This window comes from Coprinopsis cinerea (genome assembly GCF_000182895.1).
Source record: "Coprinopsis cinerea okayama7#130 chromosome 5 map unlocalized cont3.5, whole genome shotgun sequence".
Lineage (NCBI taxonomy): Eukaryota > Fungi > Basidiomycota > Agaricomycetes > Agaricales > Psathyrellaceae > Coprinopsis > Coprinopsis cinerea.
In genome coordinates, this window is record NW_003307540.1 from 52058 (window position 1) to 68292 (window position 16235).

The following is a 16235-nucleotide window of genomic DNA, read 5'->3' on the forward strand; positions in this document are numbered from 1 at the left end:
CACCCTCCAAAAAATATCGCCCGCCGTGACGACCTTCAACGCATCACTCGAGACAAGGCCTCGTTCACTCCTCCTAATGGTAACAGCCTGCCCTGATGTCGGGTTGGAACCAAAGTACCTATCTACCTCCCCACCGACTATCCTCCAAGTATACTTTAGCTCACCCACGCGGATCATGTATACAGTATTTCCCACGCAGCACCGACGTCCCCGCCCTGGTTTCTCAGCGCTAGCCGACCCTGTTTACCGGGCGAAACAAGGGCTAATCGTATTGAGGACCCTAGTGAGCTGATGATGGGAGGGAGAAGATGCTTTTTTCCTGTTGTGTTCCAATACTGACGACTACAATGTCATCTTCCCAAGAGAAGCTAATGTACACGTCGGGTTGGGATTAAGCGAATGTACAAGCGCTAAGGTAGTGTGTTACAGTATTTCGCCCAACCGCTTCTAAGTCAAAGCCAGCGAACGATCGCGGTGATCACCCACTCGAGGCGGGTACATAGCTCGTTGATCGTCGACACTGATGGCGACTTTACGCCAAGAGATTCGGGTGCGATGGACCCAGGAGGCGCTGATGGCGCTGAATTGGAGCATCAGAGGGGGCGCTGAAGGACGAACTTGATAACAGAGGTCTCATCGGAAGGAACTCAAGATAATATCAGAACACTCAGGCTCGGCCAGTACATTCTCTTTTCGCCTAAAGATGGGTACCCACTACTGTGCATACATGCCTGTACCCGTCATTCAGTTCCCTTCTTGCCTTTCTCAACTTCAAGTTCCTGCACTGCTGCTTATCCATTCCGCCCGTCAGTTAAGCTATTAACTAAACCCTGAACGGGCCTTGCCTACTTATCGAGGGTCATGGGTGCTTGTTCCGCACCTCACACCAGCCACAAGCTCAACCGTCGCCGCGCTCCTGAAGCTTCAAGCTTCAGGTTCGGGTTGGTGGGGAAGGTTTATGCTCATGGGTAGGCTTTCGCACATGGGCTAAGTTTACGCGCATGGTTAGTTCCGCCTTCCGGTGGCGCCGCGTTTATTTAATTAGACCTAGTCTAACCCCAGGTACGGTGTGCACAGGCTCTGACTCATTTGGGACTTGAGGCGGTGTACTGGTATACAGTATAATGTTTTGTTTACAAATTCGATGTACCATTGTCTGCATGAGTATGTGGTTGGATTTGGAACTTACCATCCTCATGCGAGCGCGCTGAGGTACCCAATTACACTACCTACCGCCCTTCTCGAACTCTTTACAGCCACTGCCCCATGGGCATTTGTCGATCACTCAGAAACCAGGAAAGGTCTAGCTGGGCTGCCGTTCGGACTTAATTCCAAAGGGTTAGCCCCACCGTTTACTCTTATGGCCAATGAGGAAAGGGAACATTCACCCCGTTATCGGTTTTTTCCCCCCAGCGTAAGGATGAATTCATACTGGTATGTTGGATGTGTTTATGACATATGCTTGTATGTGCTCAGGGCCCACCGAATCTTATCCTTCAGAGATCAGTTTTAGAGTACACTGGTGACGATATGTATGTACCACCCGGAACAGATACAGTAAGTACTTAGGTCTTTGGAACTCGTCAGTGTCGTTCAGATTCGACTCCATCGAGTGAAGCGCTGATCCCATTTTAGTCTTTCACCCTCGCCCAAGTATCCAAGTAACTTCTACTTCTTGACTCCAATCTTCGAGCACTTAGGCGTTTAGCCTTCTCCACTCCAACGGTATGCACTCGACTTTCTCAATGGGAGTAAGTAAAAGTGCCCTTCCCCATCCGGGCCAAAACCATCACCTCATCTGCACCCATTGAATTGCGGCGTCGCCATGATTCATCTATTATTAATAGTCTCAATGTGAATGCTCGTTCCCATTCCGAAGTGGATGTGGACCCAACATCCGAACTTGGAACCCACACCATTCATATCCGAAGGTGGAACACCCCACCCTCCCCAGTAAAGATTAAATCCAAATACGCCACACAGCTGTGTCGACTTTATGTTAGGACACGCGCACGCACCTGTGGACTGGGCGCCTCCTTCCCTTCCGGGTTTAATTAAGCGCTCGCTTACTCGTAAGCTGGGCGCTAAACTTTTGAGTTCACCGGTGTGCCCGGAGGTGTGCTCGGGAGTCGGGTGGTGTGAGCCGGAGGTTGAGGGTTGTGCGGGAGTTGCTTTATAGGGATGGGGTGGACTTAATGGTATATATTTTGGCTAAGCGGTGAATAGACTTGGGTTCTGGCGGTCTAGTTGGGATGTAAAGCGATCGAAATGAAGGGAGAGGTGAGGCTTTGGTGCCCGTTCCGAGGTCATGAGGGACCGACTCGCTTGAGGAGTTAAGGGAGGAAACTGAGATATCCAGAACGACCCTGGCTCACTTCGACGACTAGCTCCTTGTTGGTGACAAAACCGTACGTCAGACTGGAATTCCGTGTGTTTAAGTGAGAACGTACCGCATCAGACACTCAAATCAGAGTATTTTCTCTTAAACAACATCCGTTTCTTCACCGCGTCGGAAACATATCCACCCGAACTCCGCGCACGCTGTAAACGCCAGGCGCTTATCGCGTGCTCTATGCAGTAAGGTCTTTGGGGAGATCGAGTTTAGAGTTCTGAGACTATCGATTTCATACCGTCCCGCCGACGGTAATATAGTAGAGTATCACTTATCCCAACTATCCTGCGTGCTCGATCAGTTTTGCCGCTCCGGGATGGTACTCCTCACAAGCACCGAGTTTCCGAAGGCCGGTTTTCTTTTAATGTTTCTCAGCCACCAACTTATGAGAAAGGACGAGAAGACGCACTGCCTACACTGACATCGTTTCGTCATAAAACGATCCATGAATTTGTTTCGTCTTGACAGCCCAGACTCGTCACGGTAAATGCATTCAATGTTCTTCGCATCCTCGGATTAACGGACCAACTCACGCTGCGCTGGTCTTTCAGACTATGGGTATCCAACCAACATGGTTAATCTCTTATCTTGTCTCGGAATCCACGCGTTGAACGCGTGTCCGCTCACTCACCTCGGAACTTGAATCCCTTCACCGCACTCCGGAGACCAACCTCTTTACAGATAGGACATCCGGAGACCAATGATCCCTCCTGTCTGCCGCACCTCACGAGTGTAACTCACGAGTCCTGCCATGCCTCCTTTGGAACTGCCACCCCGACAACTGTTCTGGTCATTCTCAGGGAAAGCTCGGCCACGAGCCCCTTCTCGATCACTGCTTCATCACGGGAACAGAGGAAGACACTGCTATCAAGGGTTCATTCAACTCGTGTAGATGGTGGCTTTGAGGTTAATCTACCTTCGTTGTTCTTGTAGCTTCGTTGGGTGATCGCTAGTTGTGCTGAACCGAGTCATTGTTGAGTCGATATCCTTATTACAGAAAGGTACGGCTTGAAGGCCAAAAGGTAGTGAGATGAAGGTGATATACTGGAGCAGCCTCTATCAGATCACCGACGGCAAAGGCGGATTTGTAGATTAACTGATGTCCTTCCTTTCTTACCTCCCATCCTCCAACTCTCCCACGCTCATTAATCTCGCTCGACAGGAACGCGCCATTTCCCCTAAACAAAAGAATCAGGACAAACATTTCCCAGCCCGACCGGTCGACCGCCGCACCTAATCTGACATCTCGCCAGCCCCCTCGTCTTCCGATTAAACAGCTTTAGGAACACCACAGACTTTTGGTCCGAAACTCGAAGCTCCTGTCCTCTTATGTCGAGGTAAGGGAGAGGGTGGACACGCAATGACATCGGCGGCGCGCCTCGTGTCGGGTTAGAAGGCCCGTTGTTTAGTCAACCACTTAGCCCCAATGGTGTAAGAAGTCCAATAGGCTTAGCCAGACAGTCTGTGCTATTCTTATCCACCAACCAGTGATGTACAAGGCGGTACTTGCCAAGTCCCCGCTTCTTGATGACCTCCCTATAAATGGTAGTGCCAGCACCCCACCGATGCTGATACTGGCCCCGAGGGAACCTGGGGAAGTACGAGAAAGAACTTAGAAAAGGTATAGGAGCTGAGCTGAGCTTGGGCTTTGTGCATCGCGAAGTGCACAGCTACCAGGATGATGGAACTGACTGCGACGACCAGGAACCGCTCCCTCGATTGTAAGCGTAACGTAAGAAAGAACCGCAAGAACCCAAAGTGCGAGGATGAGTGAGAAGAACGACCGTTATCGATGGTATCGATTATACGGTTTTGGTTTTTGGGACGGGCTTTGTCCGCCCCGTCAAGTACCCGGGTAGTGAACGTGGCGGGTTCGGCGCTGATTCCGTTACTGCATTTGGAGGTGCTGTTCAAACGCGCGCTGTGGTAACTATCTGTGACCTGTTGTCTCTTGTGGCGCCCGAGTTCCAGGACGAACGTCAGCCTCTTTTGGGAGATGTGCGATGACGTTTCTGGCGGCTAAGAACTGTGCGTCCACAGATACTTAGCGCCGGAGGTTGAGTTGATTGAACTTGATTCGCAGTTGATTTACGATGGACTTTGTAACTTGGTTAATCATGGCCGGCGCTGTATATATCAGATCATGTCGCACCCACCCCCTGCCCATGGATAAACTAGTTTCTCACCGAGAGATATACATATATCGATTGCGTAGGGAGCGGTGATAAGTTCACTTTAGATCTTCCGTGCGAGGATTGGTCCGTACAAGGTACCTCCATCCGCTTCGAGTATAGCCTCCATCCCCGGCCCCATCGTCCAATTTGCTTCCGCTAAGGTTCCCATCACTGTGATCAGTTCGCATGCAATCTGCGTCCGCCTTTCAGAGCAAGCAGCCCCACCTTGTGATACCACGAACGTGATGACTACATAGTGGACAAGTCTCATCAGAACTGATTTCCTAGCCAATTCTTTACCAGTGTGTTGGGTCCAGGAGAACATGTAGAGAGGGGCGGTGGACCGAATATGTACTGGGACAAGAAGCCGAATCAGAAGCTCAACTTCCAATGGGTTCTTGAAGTCCCGCCGTGGATTCTTGACGTCTGTTCAAAGCAGGTCGGGTCCACAAACTCTTCTCATTCAAGTTCCTCCCCCAGACGCAGAAATCTGTTTCCCTGCTTCGCATAGTAGCAATTTGGATCGGATTTGCGCGTTCCCAGTAAGCTGTTACATATCGTAATTGCCCAGTTCCAATGTTAACCAGCCCACTGACCAGAGTAAAGGCGAGCGCGTCTTAAATATAACACGAACAAACAAGACAATCTTCTCTACTCTCCCTTACACGAGGATCGCGACTCCTCGGAATGAACTTCGTATCTGGCATTGGGCGCGAGCGTGTTCTGACCACAAAATCCCTTGCTCTCGCGTCATATCGTCAACCCCCGTGAAGGTCAGGGATCATATCGGAAAGCAGTGGTAGTATGTCTGTCCTTAGCTTCCCTGCTATTTCCGCGATCATATGCAGGAGATGATCTCCCGACTTTCCTCTTTCGCTCTGCTTCTCAGTAATGTGCATTGGGAATCATGGTAAATGGTGCGCAACTCGGAGAGAGTCGCACCATTTGGCGCGACAGAAGAGATAAGAACCCCTGGGGCTCATCCGACATTTTCACGAGCGCAAGCCCTGTAAAATCATCCCAGGTTCATACCCGACACGGAGACATCGACAACCTGATTGCTTTTCCCTCAATATGCACCTTGTACAGAACCACGACAGACTGCTTCGCTGACGTCTGATAGCAAGTTGCAATCCTTCTCACTTGGAATGCTGTTTCACGCAATCCGACGAGCTTGGGGCAGAAAATAATCAAATAACGTTGATATGGAGCAATCTAAGGGGTAGATGGAGAGCTGAAGTCTACCAGGAAGCCCATAGGTTCCGTTGGGAACTCCGTTGCCCTTCGTAGATATTCAGGATCGAAAGATCTATATCGTTCACGGCCAATCAGTCATTACAGACTGAGAAAGGAATGCCGAAGCGACTCACTTCGAATCGGACAACAGACCGGCACAGTTTCCAGTTGGATTTTTGAGAGGCCGGACCTTCTTGTTCGAACTCGACGAGAATGGCGATCCGATACCGGGAGTTGTAGCAGAAGAATGCTTCAGCTAGTCGCTTCCTCTTCGATGTGATGAGACGATAATCGTTGATGATCTTCCAGTACCTTTCGTCCGCTGCAGGACAAGAGGACAATACACCCACGTGCCGCGCATCGAGTTGCTCGTTTAGGTCTCTGACGCCGACCGAAGAGTGGGACGGCGCGCTCGAGTTGAGTTTAAAGATCGTGTTGTTCACAATGATGATGAACTCGTTGACTGGTCGACCTTGGGGGGTAAGAGCTTGCGAGTTCGGACGCGACGTTGTTGATCCCAAACCAGGCGCATTTGGTGTGGAAGTGCCGGGCAGCCTGGCTGTATCTAACACCATTCCGTCGCCGAACTGAAGTAATTCACCAGGTAAGGACAGGTTACCGGGAAGGCTGAAGTTGATTTTGGGGTGAACACATACCATCTCGACTACACTCCATGACATCGCATTCGTAACGGTGTCTCGTCGCCCAGTCGGACCTTTGGCAGGCTTCGCTGCAGTAGACGACTGAGTGACACCCGGAACATTCCTTTGAATCGTAGAATTCACTGTCCTTGTCGGTATGCTAACAATGACATCGATTAGATCATCGATATTCAGCAGGAACGAGTGGGTTAGACATACCAAATCGCCGTCGCAAGTATCCAGGCCCGTCATACCCACTACCTCGTCCATCACAAAGTTCCTGACCTTGACACCAGCTCGTATATTGCTCCAAACTTGTGGATGGATGGCGAGATTCCTGCGACCGAGCATCGTCCAGGTCTTTGAGGGGATCCTCTCCAACGCCATGGCCAGGGCATGATTTGATCTGGAGTAATAGGACGACGTGGATATCACCTTCAACACCATGTCGGCTGAGATAACGCCCTTTGAATTTATCTCGTGATTCCCGGTTGGTAGGAGAGTCGAATGGTGTAGGTAGCGAGTAAGAAAGTTTCCTGTGGCCTAAGACGCGCATTGAATACTTTGATAGCCCTGACAAGGCGCTTGAGGATCCCAACTTGGCGCAATCGACGGTGTACTTCAGGGACGCGGGCGAGTCGCGTGGCCGCCGAGGAGAGGGTGCCGATGTATCCGCTGATTGCTTCAGAGTCGCAATTGGCCGGGTCGAAAAGAGAAGAAACAGTGGTGATTCGTGACGCGAACGTAGTGCAGAAGGCCGGGAGGTATCTCTTTGAGGAGAGGAGGCTCGTTAGTTGCTCGAAGCCGTCCTGGTGAGCCGTGATTTCGTTCAACAGTTGCGCGACAACACAGACAGGGCTGACAATGATGCAAAGAGGTTCTCCGTCGTTATTCTTGGCATACCAAGCCTCGAGGAATACCTCAATCATGGTTGGGGAGCGTAAGATCAAGTCTGCCAGTTGTTCGTCCGTCTTCATCAGTACGGTAGGAAAACTGCAGGCGAGTTCCATCCTCCAAGCTAACTCGTCACCGGAGAAGTAGGAAGCAGAGTAGGCGGTGAAAAGTCGCAGCCAGGCTAGGATACCGTCAAGGTGCTCCGACAGTCTGAGGATTCCATTCTTGTCTTGGTTTTCGGCGATGAAGTTGATGCACGTCCGGAATAGGGGAAGGATATCCGTCAGAGATACCAAAGCCGTCTCAGCGCCGTCGGAAATGTTTTTGGGAGGGTCTTTAACCGTAGGAGATATAGTGGAACGTCAAGAGCTTCACTCGTGAAGGTGCGCTCTGATATAATGCGATGACGAAGTTCACGGACAGCCGGCAGTTTACCCGCTTTAGCTTCTGCGATAAGCTGGGAACAGGTTTTGGTAATTATTGTACCAAGAAGAGACTTGAACAGCATACCTTTGGAGGAATCTTCTTCATGGTGAAAGGTGATTATTTTGAGGATTGGCGTGCGGTGTTGATGGCGGTGGATCGGCAAAGGTGAATCAGTGCGACTGCGCTCTGACGCGCTGTTTATGCAATGTTTTATATTCACGTGGTTGTCTGCTAAATCAAACAAACGCAAGCAAGCACCCTTGGTCTGTCTGGTTGTTGCCATTCCCCGAGGGGCAAGCGTCGGGGATTCAGGAGTCGAGAAGTATCCTATGATCATGAGTAGGCAAACCCAAAATCTCGCCCATTGCCATAGGCGCCCAGGCTAGAGTTCTTTCACGGAAGGAGCTCAAACCAGAAACACAGATGTGTATCCCCGACGTCGCCGCTCGGGCGGCGACCTCTCTTCTGATCGACGTATATTCCTGTTCAGAAGCTTTGCGACCCGGCTTTGACACATGGTCACCCTGGGCTTTATGTAAGAACCGAAGTACTCGCTGAGAAAGCGATGAGACATTTGAAATTTTGAATGAGTGACAGTCGTAGTAAGTACAAAGATCGGAGTGTACAGTATACAGCAGTAAATGTACAGGGTATATGAACAACAGTGTAGGTTACAAACATATTTGGGAGTTGATTCGCCCAGGGGATGAAAAGGACGCTAGAAGACAGTCAGACAGGTTCAAAATGGGATGTTAAGCTTGACGACTCACCACGAAGTGCCTTTCCGATCCGACCCTAGTCCCTCCTAGCCTTCCTTCGCGCAAACAAGAACAACATGTCAACCATGGCGAGGAGAACCAGTCCTCCGACCAGAGCGTTTGCAAAGGCCGCAGGTCCAGAGGCCATCCCGGCTGAGACATCAGACTCTCCGTCCAGGGGATCGATATCTGCGTCTCCTGATTCGATAGGGGGAGACGTCGACGGCACGGTTGACAACGACGAGGTGATTCGCGTCATCGAGGGGACGGTCGACATCACCATCGTGGTGGCTCCATTCCTATCGGACTCAACGAATTCCGCGAAAGTGCGCACGGACGTGGTGGAAGGGCTCGAGGTGGGCGATGGAGGGGGAACCACCTCAGGGGTCTTGGTTATCTCCCTGGGCTTCGACGACGTGACCCTTGGAGGCTCGGGAGCGGGCGTTGAAATCGTCGGCTGTGGTCGGGGCGGGATGACTTCTCCTTCGAGCGCATCGTACTCAATGCGCTCCAGCCAAAATTCTTCCGCGTAGTTAGGGTCTAATCCGTAGATGCCATAGGTCATATTGACGTTGTGGGTGCCGTGAGGTTCTGTCTCCCAGCTGACATACGTGAATGGCTCGTTAGGCTTGATAGGATCGCAAGTTTGGATCCCAGCCACGAGAGGGCCTCCGTTGACGCGCCAGGACATCATGGCAGTGTTGCCAGGGGTACAAGGAGAGGGTAGGGTCCCGATAACTCGAACATGGGTACCTAGATTTTCGGTTTATTGGTTTCTCACTGCATGAAAAGGACGTATGTGCTTACCCTGGAACTCGAAGTAGACGTTACTGCCTACTTTACGAGTTGCGCGGAATGTTCGATCGCCATTGACACGATCTTCCCAATGGCCAGTGTACCGAATTCTCCTAAGGCATAGTGTGGAATAAAGAGAGTGGGGAGTTTTCAAGCGGAAAGGAGTGTAAGGAGTTGGGGGAAGAAAAGCTGGCACTGCCGTGATAAACGGCTCAGTTATAATCTATTGCTCGCGCGCCTGTCTATCACCCAAAGATCGCATCAAATGGTCATTGTTTTCGCTGACCTCGTGCGAAGCAATTAGGCGCTGAGGTGCACCAGCGTGAGATTGTGATGAAGGCCAGTTTGGGCGCTGTTCTCAGAGTGTATGTTTCAGGTTTAAAGTAGCCTACTGTACAGGACTGACTCGCAATGGAAGCCCCAGGCGCCGTTCTTTGGATTTGATGTTCGCAAATGCTTGGCGTGGATGGTTTATCGATAAGGCTGACCTTCAAAGGCAACGCCGCCCTGGCGGATCAGGGCGGGGCGGGGGCATTATCAATTGATCAATGATTTGGTTGAGACTGATTACATCTTGGCCTTTTGCTTTGCTTCCTTGTGACCACCACTGACTCGGTGTCGCCATAATCAACTTCAAATTATCAGTAACGATCCTATCGTATCTGCTCTCTGCTCAAGCCACGTACAACGTACAGGCGGTCTTCTTTGCAGACTCAAATTTTTGAACCGCCATTGTGGAATAACGTACTTGACGGTCACAGGGGGCTTCAGATGCTCTCTCCCTCTACGCTGGCGCTTGTCGACATTCATCCCTTTGTGCTACGTTTGATAACTAAACCCCCCCGGGGGAGAGCTGTTGTTCCTCAACTTCGGAATTCCTTCGGCTCCACCACCATCTCTTGTCTGGGCTTCTTGACTGGTTTCTGAATGAGATGTGAACTGGTGGTCATCATGGAAGGTCTTTGCTAGCGAATAGGATTTCAGCGCTGATGGAAAGTGCCTTCGAATCGAGTTGACTTGAGTTCTCGATGTTCTCAATACAATCTGTCAGCTCTTATAGACCGGGGAGAGCTGTGATAGGCTGTTCTCCGCTTGCTAGGCCTCGACACCTCGAATCATGCTCCTTGTATCAGGGACTAGTCGCCTTAGGGTTTTACTTGCGAGTCTCACTCTTCTACCCCTTTCGAATGCGCTACTTCGTTTTGGTTGCTCACAATTGGTGACCGAGCGTCTCGATCCGTGAGTATTCTCCTCCTGTGGAGTCAATTTGGTACTAACCATCGCGTCAGCCTCGTTACGCCTGGTCAAATCTCACCTCATGTTCATCAAATCGTCGGAGGGGTATGAATTGACATTTCCTTCTTCTATTGTGTATTCATCCTACCCTACCAGAATGCCTTCAATTTTACGATGCACCCCGATCTCGATATCGGCAATCTGGCGACATGTACCACCTGTCGCTTCAAAGAAGATAAGTCGAACTACTGGACTGCTGTACTCTACTTCAGGCACGAAAACGGAAGTTATGCTCGAGTGCGTGACATTTGCTTCTATTACCTCGTAACACAACGAACAAATTCGCTTTGGACAGGTCCCTCAGATTCCAAACCACGTCGTCGGAAACCCCAATGGCGGTATGACGGTTTACTACGTCCAACCGGGAGGCCGAAAGGTTACTGCTTTCCCCAAGGTAAGCCTCTATCACCCTTGAGATTAACGAAAATGCAGTTCGTTTACCGTCTTTTCAGGGCTTCAGAATGATCACTGGGGACCCAATGAAACGCTCTGGCGGACCAAAGGACGTCAATAGCGTCGAATCATGGGCTCTCACTTGGAGATGCTGGGAGAGTACTGGTTTCCTCGACCCTTCGAACCGATACCCACCTGGAGCCGGACCCTACGACACGATCGAACTTCCGAAAAAGAAGTGCGCCGGTGGAATTCGAGCCAACGTCTTCTTCCCTACGTAAGTCGTACCGTCTTCGCCATTGAAAGACTTTGTGCTAACCGGTTCGGTAAGGTGCTGGGATGGAAAGAATCTCGATAGTCCTGACCACCATGTACGCGCGCGTATATTCTGCAGTTCTTCAACAGGCACTGACGAGTGATTCTCCCCGCTAGAGTCATATGGCGTTCATGTCGGGCACAGTTAACCCAGACGTCGGCATCCTTGGGTTCAACGGTGAATGCCCTCCCACTCACCCAGTCCAAGTCCCGCATGTTCTCTACGAAACGTACTGGGATACTCGCCCATTCAACAACCTGTGGAACGCAGACGGACAGAGTCAGCCCTTTGTCCTGAGTATGGGAGACCCGTAAGTACCCCGACCCTATACCTATGTATCGTTCACTCTACGCAATACTCAACGTCGACGTCATACAACTTTCATTTTTCAGGACTGGATATGGACATCACGGCGACTACCTGTTCGGCTGGGAAGGCGACTCACTCCAGCGGGCAATGGATAATTGCCTCGATGGTTTCGGAATGCCAGAAGCCTGTGGCGAGCTGACTGTCATCTCGGATGCGGAGATTAATCGCTGCGTTCAGCAAACCAAAGTCGATGAGATAGTTGAGGGAGAATGTAAGTCGTTTCGATTAACTAGGTCTCCGTGTACTGGTACTGATCGCCATATCATTAAGATTTACGAGAACTTCCGGGCTGTAATCCCCTGCAGTATGGGCCGAATCCCGCAGTTCCGGTGGATTGCCCCCAGCAATCGCGCTGAGGACAATGAAATGTTCATCGCCTCTGTACAGTTTTGTGAAACAGATCTTTCCGTCTGGACATCAATCACAGCTCGCCAATCTTTCCTATTGTCATTGACTCAAAATCAAAGCAACATTGGTTGACGTACTTCTCAGGTGTTTGACTTTCTATTATTTCCACATGCCCTGCAACCTGACTTCGTGTGATTCCACTAGTGAGTGTTACCCTGCGTTCACTCGTTACGTTGTGCCGGTCCATGAGCGCGCTCTTAGGTTTATCTCCGAGACGCATCATGTTTCAATGTTTCGCGCGGGCGAGTTCGTACCGCGGTCAATCGTAGGGTTGACACACGACACACTGCCGAGGTAACCTGTAGAGTGTTGAGCGAGAACTTGAAAGATGGTCAAGATTCTTCTCTTTAAGCTGGAGCTACTGACAGCCACTCCAACGAGGGAGTGGAGGACGAGTTGTTCGACGCCCTGGGCAAGTGAACTGGTTACCATGTATGCGCGACTTAGGGAATTGACTAACCCCAAGGGGAATATCAAACATATCACAGCCTCTGCATCCTCCGCAACGTTATGGAACTCTGCCAGATGTCGTATTTATCCCTTAGTACGTCGCGCTGGCTGCGACAGTGCGACCACTCTTTTCTTTGCACGCTCCCATCGTACTACCCTTGGACGGTCCACAATTCTCAGAAAGCATGTCTTCCTGGTTCTCAGTGGACGACAGACACCCGCAAATCCATTATGACGGTGACTGGTCCCTTCGAACCGTCGCCCGTGGTGGTATGGTCGGACGCACCTTACATGTCACAAACAGCGAAGGGAGCTCCGCGTCATTTCACTTCGAAGGTAAGTAGTAAGTAATCCTCGCTGAGGACGCCGCACTCATCGCTCATTTTGCCGCTCATGATTCAGGAACGGGTGTAATGGTCTATGGCGCAGTGCCGGCCAATTGCACGGACCTGATCAAGGTCGACTTCACCATAGACGACTCCACAACATACCCAGTAGAACGCGAATGCCACACAGAAGCTCAATATGACGTTCCATGGCTGTATCTCGACGACAGCGGGTTCCTTCCGTTCGGAAACCACTCGCTCACAATTACGTATCGAGAGGGAGGGGAGTTTATGATGGATTGGATCGACTACAACGGGACAGATTGGCGAGAGAGGTCCCACTCTGGTAGGACCCGCGTCGCTGGGCAGAATGGGGGATTGTCAACGCACGTTGTCACCTCAATACAGATGGTCGAGACGCAAGCGGCCAAACCCTCTCAGGGATCAATACCAACCGGAGGGATTGTCGGAATAGCCATTGGAGGACTGGTGGTAGTCTCCCTTCTGGTTATTGCCTTTGTTTTCTTCTTTCGGCGGAGGAGACGGATCAATCATAACTCTACAGGTGCGTTTACCCTCCAATTATCTTGCTCTAAAGTGTGCTGATTAGAGATGTTGCCGCGTTAGTTCCATTGTCGACGCCTTTCGATATCTTCGAGGCCTTCAACCCAATTTCGAAGCGTGACCAGGACCCAAACGATCCACCGCCCGCTTACCGTGAAGTCATACTTGATGTACAAACTCGGCCCACGCAGCTACCTCGCACAATGTCGGTTTCGCAGGTGGATCTTGAAGCCGACCGCACAGGTTCTACCGCAAACACATCAGTAACTATGCAATTTACTTTCCGGGGCTTTTTGCAACCGAAAAAGTCGTAAAAAGTGCCGGAAACATGCGAAAAGCAGCGAAAAGTAGTATATTAGGAAAGTTATGTGTAATTTACTGGAAAGTCGGGCCGATTCAGGCACAAAAAGCCAGAATATCAGTGGAAAGTTGGATATCTAGAAAATATGGGTCGGCGAATAGCAGGGATGGCCAGTGAGCGCGGTGTGGTAAGTAAAAAGCAGCTCAACGACGCTTTACTGGACTAGCAGGTACGTAGATGTCCTCACCACAATCAGAGAGGTCCGCAATGTCAAAAACGGGTGCTTCCGGTATAAGAGGTGCCATCACAGGCTCCAAGATCGCCTCCCATCGCCGAGTTGAGAGCCCTTTGAGCTGGCAACTGTAACGCCCTATTTGTTCGCAAAAGTTGTCGCTGGAGAACTTCGGAACGCTCTTTGGATTGTCACTTTGGCTATCCAAGAAATCGGGGTTCGTTAGAAAGACCTGGAACGCTCGATAGAGCTTTGAGAATAATTGCGAAGTAGTCAGAAGCTAGATAGTAGCCAAATTGACAAAAAAGCTTACCGAAGCAAGGATGATCGTGTACAGACCAATTGGAGGATTTGTGGCGCTCATTGGATGGAGAATCTTCGATCCATCGGCGTGTTTCATGAATTTCTTAGCTGTCTTGACAATGAAAGGTGATTGGAACAGCCCATCAGGCTCCTGGAGAAGCATGAGTATGCTTATTTACTCTCGTGCGCAGAGGATGGACGTACCACATAGTTTGCAACCTTTCCTCGCATTCCAGCAACCGCGATGGGCGCAGGTTTGGCATACCAAGCAAAGCCGTCGCCTCTCAGCCCCCAACGAGCATGGCTTCGGACAAGGCCCGGGTTTGTGATGTACTCGCGTCCCTGAAAGTGTAGCTTGACGAGGTTAAAAACCTCGGAGGCGATCTTAGAGCGCTTCACATTGATTTGACGATACGCCTAACGATAAGTGAAGCACCATTCGCAAAGCACACAGTCAGCACCACATACCTCTGAGACTGCTTCAGCGTCAACATCAACGTGTGGTCCATAGACCCTAGTGTAAATATCGGAAACAGTGTGGAGGAACTCGGGAGAGTCGGATCGGAAGTGCTGGAAAGGTTCCTCGGAAAGATATAGAGCATGATTCAACGACGCCGGAATGGACAACTTGGAAGAACGAATGGTGGGGCTAGGAGTAGGAGTTGCGATGGCACGAGGGGGTTTCAAATGTGACGAAGGTTGCACGAACAGTGCCTTCCCCTTGCCTATAGCGGCCAAAGGCTTGCTGGGCTGTGTGGGAGTTACAGTTGAGATCGCAGCAGACTTCCCTCGCTTCAGTACGCCTTTCGATGGCATTGGCTGAAGCACCCAAAGAGGGCCAAGGCAACTTGTAAGGTTACATCTAGCTCTATACTGCAGTGTCCACGTACCTTCTGCTTTACATCATGCTTTAGTTTCACCGGCGATGATACCAGATCGTTAAGCATCCCTGGGTTACGATGATCGTCCTTGAACTGAGGCCGGATGTCGTCAATATCACCCTCGTCAAGTCCCCCAACAAGAGCCTGTTCTTCGTCGTCGGAATCAGTTGGTTCCACAACCCGGCGCCCTCCGTATGAGTACACCTTGGGCAGAAGAGCAGTGTTGGTACTACACAGAGGCCAATGGAAGAAAAGATTAGATCACGAATCGTTGTCGCACAAACAGATGACTCACCTCTGCTCGCTTAACCGTTCCCTCTCTTCCTGTTCTTGACCGTCATCTTCTATTCTGCAGACTTCAGTCACACTGCCAGTCTTGACAGTCGACGACAAAGGCTGTAATCAAGTTGAGTTTTGATTACTTATCATATCGCACGTGGAAGAAACAGACGCACAGTAGAATGACCAACACCGCCACACAGCTCTTTGTCCAACTCAACATCCGAGGCTAACCGACCCAACCTTGCATTGTGTTCCACATCTGGTACAACCATACTTCTGGAGATCCGTTCTGGGAACTGGCGTTGGATAGCCAACTCCCGCTTCCAGTCTTGATTCTTCCGAGCCAAGTCGAGCTGGGCAATCTGGGACAACGCCTGGATCTGGTGTGGCTGGAGCGGTGCCACGGAACTGGTTTTCTTCCCTATACCTGGCTTCTTCTTCGCCTTGGCAGATGGTATGGACGTTTCCTCGACGTTGCTGGAGTTCTGGGGCTTGGAGCCGGAAGGTGGAGTGGCGACGTTGACAGCCATCGGTGTCTGCGACTTGGAGTTACGACTCCGAGTCTTGGTTGTTGTGGTTGTCTCCGGAGACTTGCCAGAGGCCTTCACATTCTGCTGGCGCGCAGAGTGTTGCCTGGTCTTGGGCATAGCAGCAACCGTGTTTGCAGTGTCGCCGTCAGATGTGGCTAGAGCAGGTGCATTGGTTTTTGCCGAACTGCGGGTTCGGTGTGACTTCGTCGACATGGGGGCTCTGCAAGAGTCGAGAATTAAATGTGCTGGCACAAGGCACAATTTGGCC

The 16235-nt window shown here is 50.9% G+C and overlaps 6 protein-coding genes across 6 annotated transcripts; 2 read left to right on the top strand and 4 right to left on the bottom strand.

Annotated features, from left to right (window-relative positions):
* Positions 1-5860: 5860 nt before the first annotated feature.
* Positions 5861-6830, bottom strand: CC1G_14528 (hypothetical protein; the record flags this gene model as incomplete). Its single annotated transcript, XM_002911050.1, has 5 exons — positions 5861-5875; positions 5937-6389; positions 6459-6532; positions 6588-6603; positions 6663-6830. 5 exons carry the CDS (start codon positions 6828-6830, stop codon positions 5861-5863), a joined length of 726 nt encoding a protein of 241 aa, XP_002911096.1.
* Positions 6831-6916: 86 nt separating this feature from the next.
* On the bottom strand, positions 6917-7868 carry CC1G_14529 (hypothetical protein; the record flags this gene model as incomplete). The annotated part of the gene is made up of 3 exons (XM_002911051.1): positions 6917-7671; positions 7755-7794; positions 7848-7868. 3 exons carry the CDS (start codon positions 7866-7868, stop codon positions 6917-6919), a joined length of 816 nt encoding a protein of 271 aa, XP_002911097.1.
* Positions 7869-8533: 665 nt separating this feature from the next.
* On the bottom strand, positions 8534-9660 carry CC1G_08922 (hypothetical protein). The gene is made up of 2 exons (XM_001839491.2): positions 9329-9660; positions 8534-9274 (listed from the first exon to the last, which is right to left on the bottom strand). The coding sequence occupies exon 2, from the start codon at positions 9213-9215 to the stop codon at positions 8559-8561; it is 657 nt and encodes a 218-aa protein (XP_001839543.2). The 5' UTR covers positions 9216-9274; positions 9329-9660; the 3' UTR covers positions 8534-8558.
* Positions 9661-10433: 773 nt separating this feature from the next.
* CC1G_08921 (hypothetical protein) lies at positions 10434-12046 on the top strand (the record flags this gene model as incomplete). The annotated part of the gene is made up of 9 exons (XM_001839490.1): positions 10434-10555; positions 10606-10657; positions 10709-10849; positions 10908-11006; positions 11065-11282; positions 11337-11376; positions 11438-11631; positions 11714-11901; positions 11961-12046. The coding sequence occupies 9 exons, from the start codon at positions 10434-10436 to the stop codon at positions 12044-12046; spliced, it is 1140 nt and encodes a 379-aa protein (XP_001839542.1).
* Positions 12047-12733: 687 nt separating this feature from the next.
* On the top strand, positions 12734-13752 carry CC1G_08920 (hypothetical protein; the record flags this gene model as incomplete). Its single annotated transcript, XM_001839489.1, has 3 exons — positions 12734-12884; positions 12951-13439; positions 13502-13752. The coding sequence occupies 3 exons, from the start codon at positions 12734-12736 to the stop codon at positions 13750-13752; spliced, it is 891 nt and encodes a 296-aa protein (XP_001839541.1).
* A 190-nt stretch (positions 13753-13942) lies between these two features.
* CC1G_08919 (hypothetical protein) lies at positions 13943-16180 on the bottom strand (the record flags this gene model as incomplete). Its single annotated transcript, XM_001839488.2, has 7 exons — positions 13943-14221; positions 14285-14425; positions 14479-14691; positions 14743-15093; positions 15165-15384; positions 15451-15551; positions 15611-16180. The coding sequence occupies 7 exons, from the start codon at positions 16178-16180 to the stop codon at positions 13943-13945; spliced, it is 1875 nt and encodes a 624-aa protein (XP_001839540.2).
* Positions 16181-16235: the final 55 nt, after the last annotated feature.